We start from the raw sequence: 6,000 nt of genomic DNA, 5'->3' as shown, positions 1-6,000 counted from the left end.
AATAATCCTATTCTACACACACACACGTACATGTGTACATAAAGAAACACACACACATATATATATATAGATATATATATATACATAAATATATATATATATATATATATACATATACACACAATATAATGTAGTATATATACACGGTATAATAGATAAACTCACTGTCGGCGGCACTCACGGCATCACAAAGAATCGACTAAGCTGTGCCCGGTAAGTCATTTCAGTGTGTGTGTGTGTGTGTGTGTGTGTGTATATGTATATATGTATATATATATATATATACACATACATACATACATACACACACACACGACAATATATTTTTTCCTTCCTGTTCCTCTTAATGTACCCCTCACACCCTCAGTCATTGCCTCCATGTTTGTTCCCCCCTTCTCCTTCATAATCTTACACGATCAACCTAGGAGGGAATCTTACTTATAAATCACAGCGCACTACCTTAACACTAGGTAGCCACTCCTTCCCTGTCACCTTACCCACCACTGATTGGACCTATGTGCCGGTGGTGGAGCTGCACAGGTTGCTGGTACCGGATAAGTACAAGTCTACAGCTTCACCAACAGGTAGCAGGTATGGGAGATGATTCAGTAAGTGACTGGAGCTGGGCAGGATAATTTTGTTTAACATCAAGGAGACAGCACCTGACTGTCAAGTAACGAAGCTGTGCGACGGGACTTCAGGCAGGTTCTTGAAGACGTCGTGGGTTAGTGGTAAAGATTGCAGGGAGAAAGGTGGGGAATAAGAAAAAGGGTCAGTGACTGGCTACAGGAACAGTAAGCAACTAGTGATGGTATCTGGACACTGGGCTACAGCAAAGGGTGAATGGTTCTTACTGCAACAAGGTGTTGCAAGTGAGGAAAACATGCTGACTGGCTGGATAACACAGCATGTCAACTCATGGAAGTAGGTAATACAGTGTTCCATTTCACACATGAACTTGTCACTTGATTGACTTAAAACACATACTGTACATCAGTACCACTAGTCAAGATAACCGTGGACCCATCTGTACATTTACACATTGGAGCATGCGCGAGGTCTTAAACTGCATTCTCTTCAGACACACTTGCCCTGTGCTGGGCGACCCCCCGTATGTTACAGTAATAGATTGTAGCTGTGTGATTTTTCGCACATCTACAACTCATGCTGAATTAGACCCATAGTTCATAACATACCAAATTTGCTGTGCAACTAAAACTATGAAATGCCCATGGTCAGGTGATCCAACCAGAACCATGCCAAAATGGTTGTTTATGAAGTTGCTATAGAGAAAAGCCGTCACACCAAGGAGTACAAAATCAGTCTATATTTTTCTCAATTGAATTTCTGTACAAAATGTATAAAAGAATTTACAAGGACCTGGCAGGTTGTATCATGTATTTACAGTTCTATATGCCTAACAGTCGTTTAGCATCTTCACTTTGAGCCATAAGCGCCTCACTGGCATATTTCTGCAGCAGTTCCATTTTCTTTCTTCGTATTAGCGCTTCCTCAATCTGTACCAAAGGAAATCAATATATAAGCATTACACATGTAAAGAGATGAATATTACACAATTGTAAACCCATAAATATTTCCCAAAGCAGACAAAAATAAATAAATCTGTCAATAAAAAAAAAAAAAAAACAACAAAAAATTAAAAATATACCTGCAACACCCTAACACATTGGTTCCATAATGGGGTGCCATGGGTTGGTGGTCCAGGATCAAATAAAACTATTAATGGTCAATGTGATATGCAAAACCAGTGATAGTGACTGACAATCATAAAAGGGAGTAGCAAAAGCTTAACCCTGTCCACCACCACGTAACTGAACCGAAGGATGACAGATAAGTACAATTTACGTAATTTAGTGTTATTTTTCTGAATTTCTTAATATGAAACATTTGGCCTAGGGGTGCTGTGAAAAGGAGATTTATGGTAAGAACTTACTGTTAAATCTCTTTCTGTGAGGTACACTGGGTTCCACAGGGATAACATCAGGGTGTAGAGTAGGATCTTGATCTGAGGCACCAACAGGCTAAAGCTTTGACTGTTCCCAAGATGCTAAGCGCCGCCCCTGTGCACAGGAGCTCAGTTTTGTTAACCAGTCCAATGCAGTAGCAGGCAAAGGATGACAACTGTTAGTAGCCACGTACACCACATTCTCACGACAGGAGAAGGTATCAGTGGCTAATGCCATACAAACCCAAAGAAGCTAAGTGCGTCAGGGTGGGCGCCCTGTGGAACCCAGTGTACCTCGCAGAAAGATTTAACAACGGTAAGTTCTTACCATAAATCTCCTTTTCTGCAGCGGGGTACACTGGGTTCCACAGGGATAACATCGGGGATGTCCTAAAGCAGTTCCTCATGGGAGGGGACGCACTGTAGCGGGCATAAGAACCCGGCGTCCAAAGAAAGCATCCTGGGAGGCGGAAGTATCGAAGGCATAGAACCTTATGAACGTGTTCACTGAGGACCACGTAACCGTCTTGCACAATTGGTCAAGGGTCGCACTACGGCGTGCTGCCCAACAAGCTTCAACAGACAGAGTAGAATGGGCTTTGATGGTAGCAGGAGCTGGAAGGCCAGCCTGTACATAAGCATGTGCAACCACCATTCTAATCCATCTGGCCAAGGTCTGCTTATTCGCAGGCCAGCCACGTTTGTGAAAACCAAAAAGGACAAAGAGAATCAGAATTCCGAATCTGTCCTCTTCACATAGAAACGGAGAGCCCGTATCACGTCCAAAGACCGCTCTTTGGATGACAATTCAGGAGAGATAAAAGGCCGGAACCACAATCTCTTGGCTAAGGTGGAAAGAAGACACCACCTTAGGTAGATAACCAGGGCATGTCCGAAGAACTGCTCGGTCACGGTGAAAAATCAGAAAGGGAGACCGACAGGATAAGGAACCCAAATCTGAAATAGCCAGCAGAAATAAAACCTTAAAAGTAAGCCACTTAAGGTCCGCAGACTCAAGAGGTTCAAACGGAGACTCTTGTAAGACCTCCAGAACCACCGACAAATCCCATGGAGCCACAGGCGGGACATAGGGAGGTTGAATCCGCAACACACCCTGAGTGAATGTATGAACATCAGACAGAGTCACAAGTTTTCTCTGAAACCAAACAGACAAGGCAGAAATATGAACCTTGAGGGAGGCCAAACGAAGGCCCAAGTCCAGGCCATGTTGCAGGAAGGCCAAAAGTTTGGCCGTACTACACTTGTAAGCGTCATGATTGTTAGCTGCGCACCAAGCACAGTAAGAATTCTAGATCCTATGATAAACCCAAGCAGAAGCCGGTTTCCAGGCCTTCAACATGGTTAGAATGACCACCTCAGAAAATCCTTTGGCCCTCAGAACTGACTCTTCAAGAGCCACGCCGTCAAAGCCAGCCGGGCCAAACCCTGGTATACACAAGGGCCCTGAATGAGGAGGTCTGGGCCTTGCGGAAGTAGAAGGGGACGCTCTATCGAGAGACCCTGTAGGTCGGAGAACCAATGCCGTCTGGGCCACGCTGGAGCGATCAGAAGCAGGATTCCTCCTTCTTGTTTGAATTTCCTTATCACCCTGGGCAGAAGTGACACCGAAGGGAACACGTACCGCAGCCGAAAGTTCCATGGAATTGCCAGTGCGTCCATGAATGCTGCTTGAGGATCCGTTGTCCTTGCTCCGAAGACCGGAACCTTGTGATTGTGTCGAGACCCCATCAGGTCTACGTCTGGTAGGCCCCACTTGTCCACTAGGAGTTGAAATACTTCTGGATGGAGGCTCCACTCTTCGGCGTGTACGTCCTGACGACTGAGGAAGTCCGCTTCCCAGTTTGGGACCCCCGGAATGAACACTGCCGATATGGCTGGCAGATGGCGTTCCACCCACTGAAGAATCTTTGACACTTCCATCGTTGCCATGTGGCTTTGAGTGTCGCCTTGATGATTTATGTACGCCACCGTGGTGTCGTTGTCCGACTGTACTTGAACAGGCCTGTTCTGTATCAGATGCTGGGCCAGGTTCAGAGCATTGAACACCGCCCGCAATTCCAGAATGTTTATCAGGAGGAGAGACTCCTCCTTGGTCCACCGACCCTGAGGGGAGTGTTGCTCCAACACCGCGCCCCAACCCCTCAGACTGGCATCCGTCGTCAGAAGGACCCAGTTGGAGATCCAGAAGGGACAACCCCTGCTCAATCGTTGGTCCTGGAGCCACCAGCTCAGTGACCGACGAACCTCCGGAGACAATGAGAACACGTGAGACCTGATCCGGTGAGGCAGGCCGTCCCACTTGGCAAGAATCAATCTCTGCAGAGTGCGGGAATGAAATTGAGCGTACTCCACCATATCGAAAGCAGACACCATGAGGCCTAGTACTTGCATCGTCGAGTGAATCGACACTTGTGGTCGAGAAAGGAAGCATTGAATTCTGTCCTGAAGGTTCAGGACCTTATCCTGAGACGAGAACAACCGCTGGTTGTGAGTGTCCAACAATGCCCCCAGGTGCACCATGCACTGAGCAGGGACCAGGGAAGCTTTCTTCCAGTTGATAAGCCACCCGTGGGCTTTCAGAAACTGGGCTTTCAGAAACTGGACTGTCAGATCCAGAGGACGGAGGAAAATGTCTGGGGAATTCGCCAGGATAAGCAGGTCGTCCAGATACGGTAGGATCCTGACACCCTGACGGCGGAGTAAATCTGTCATTACCACCATAACCTTTGTGAAGACTCGCGGAGCCGTGGTCAAACCGAAAGGTAAAGCCCAAAATTGATAATGGAGGTTGCCAATAGCAAACCGCAGGTACTGCTGATGCGACATGGCAATCAGCATATGGAGGTAAGCATCCTGTATGTCCAGGGAGACCATATAGTCCCCAGGCTCCAAAGCCAGAACAATAGAGCAAAGAGTTTCCATACGAAACTTGAAGACTCTCACAAATTTGTTTAAGGACTTGAGGTTGAGAATGGGCCAGGAGGAACCATTTGGTTTCGGGACTAGGAACAGCGGTGAATAGTATCGCTTGCCTCTCTGAGCCAGAGGCACCTGTACTACCACTCCTGTGTAGGAGGGAGATTGAACCACCAAATGAAGAGTTTTTGCCTTCACCTGATCCGGAGGGATGTCCGTCAGGCAAAATTGATGAGGGGGACGATTCTTGAAGGATATGCCGTATCCGTGAGTGACCACTTCCTGCACCCAGGTGTCAGATGTGGTTACCATTCCTGGGTAAACCTTAGAAGTCGTCCTCCCACCCTGGGATCCCCCAGGGGGAGGCCCGTCCCGTCATGCAGTAGGCTTGTCTGATTTGGAAGCAGGCTATCGGGCAGCCCAGGCATGTTTAGGTTTGGGCTTAGTGGTTTTGGAAGTGCGAGCCGGTTTCGTGTATGCTTGACACTCTGCTTTACCTGGAGGACGAAAGGATTGAAAGGAAGTACTCTTAACCTTCGGGACCAAAGGAGCAGTACTAGGAAGACACGCCGTCTTAGCAGAAGCCAAGTCAACCACAATCTTGTTGAGATCCTCACCAAAAAGAATGTCTGCCTTAAAAGGGAGCACTTCCAGGGTTTTCTTAGAGTCCAGATCCACAGACCAGGAACGTAACCAGAGAATCCGACGAGCCAAAATGGACGTAGTAGAAGTATTGGCCGCCAGAATACCGGCATCAGAAGCCGCCTCCTTAATGTAATGAGATGCTGTGACAATATACGAGAGACATTGTCTAGCATGATGAGAAAAATTGGACGGCAGCTCTGCTTCCACCTCCTGAGCCCACGCTTCGATAGCTTCTGCAGCCCAAGTAGCTGCAATAGTGGGTCGATGCACAGCTCCTGCGAGGGTGTAAATAGCTTTTAAGCAACCCTCCACACGCATATCCGTCGGTTCTTTCAGAGAGGTGACAGTAGTTACAGGCAGAGCAGAGGACACCACCAGCCGCGCCACTTGCGAATCCACCGGCGGTGGCGTTTCCCAATTCTTACTTAGCTCCGCAGCGAGGGGATAGCGAG

The 6,000-nt window shown here is 47.5% G+C and overlaps 1 protein-coding gene across 1 annotated transcript in view; it reads right to left on the bottom strand.

Annotated features, from left to right (window-relative positions):
- Positions 1 to 1,312: 1,312 nt before the first annotated feature.
- Positions 1,313 to 6,000, bottom strand: part of ISY1 (ISY1 splicing factor homolog) — a 122,140-nt gene continuing 117,452 nt past the window's right edge. Inside the window, exon 11 of the mRNA XM_063940585.1 lies at positions 1,313 to 1,517. Coding sequence (XP_063796655.1) covers positions 1,410 to 1,517 — 108 coding nt within the window. The 3' untranslated portion in view covers positions 1,313 to 1,409. The remainder of the gene's footprint in view (positions 1,518 to 6,000) is intronic.

This window comes from Pseudophryne corroboree, chromosome 9 (genome assembly GCF_028390025.1).
Source record: "Pseudophryne corroboree isolate aPseCor3 chromosome 9, aPseCor3.hap2, whole genome shotgun sequence".
Classification (NCBI taxonomy): domain Eukaryota; kingdom Metazoa; phylum Chordata; class Amphibia; order Anura; family Myobatrachidae; genus Pseudophryne; species Pseudophryne corroboree.
Note: the sequence above shows the minus strand (reverse complement) of the source record. Positions and strands in the feature narration are given on the sequence as shown.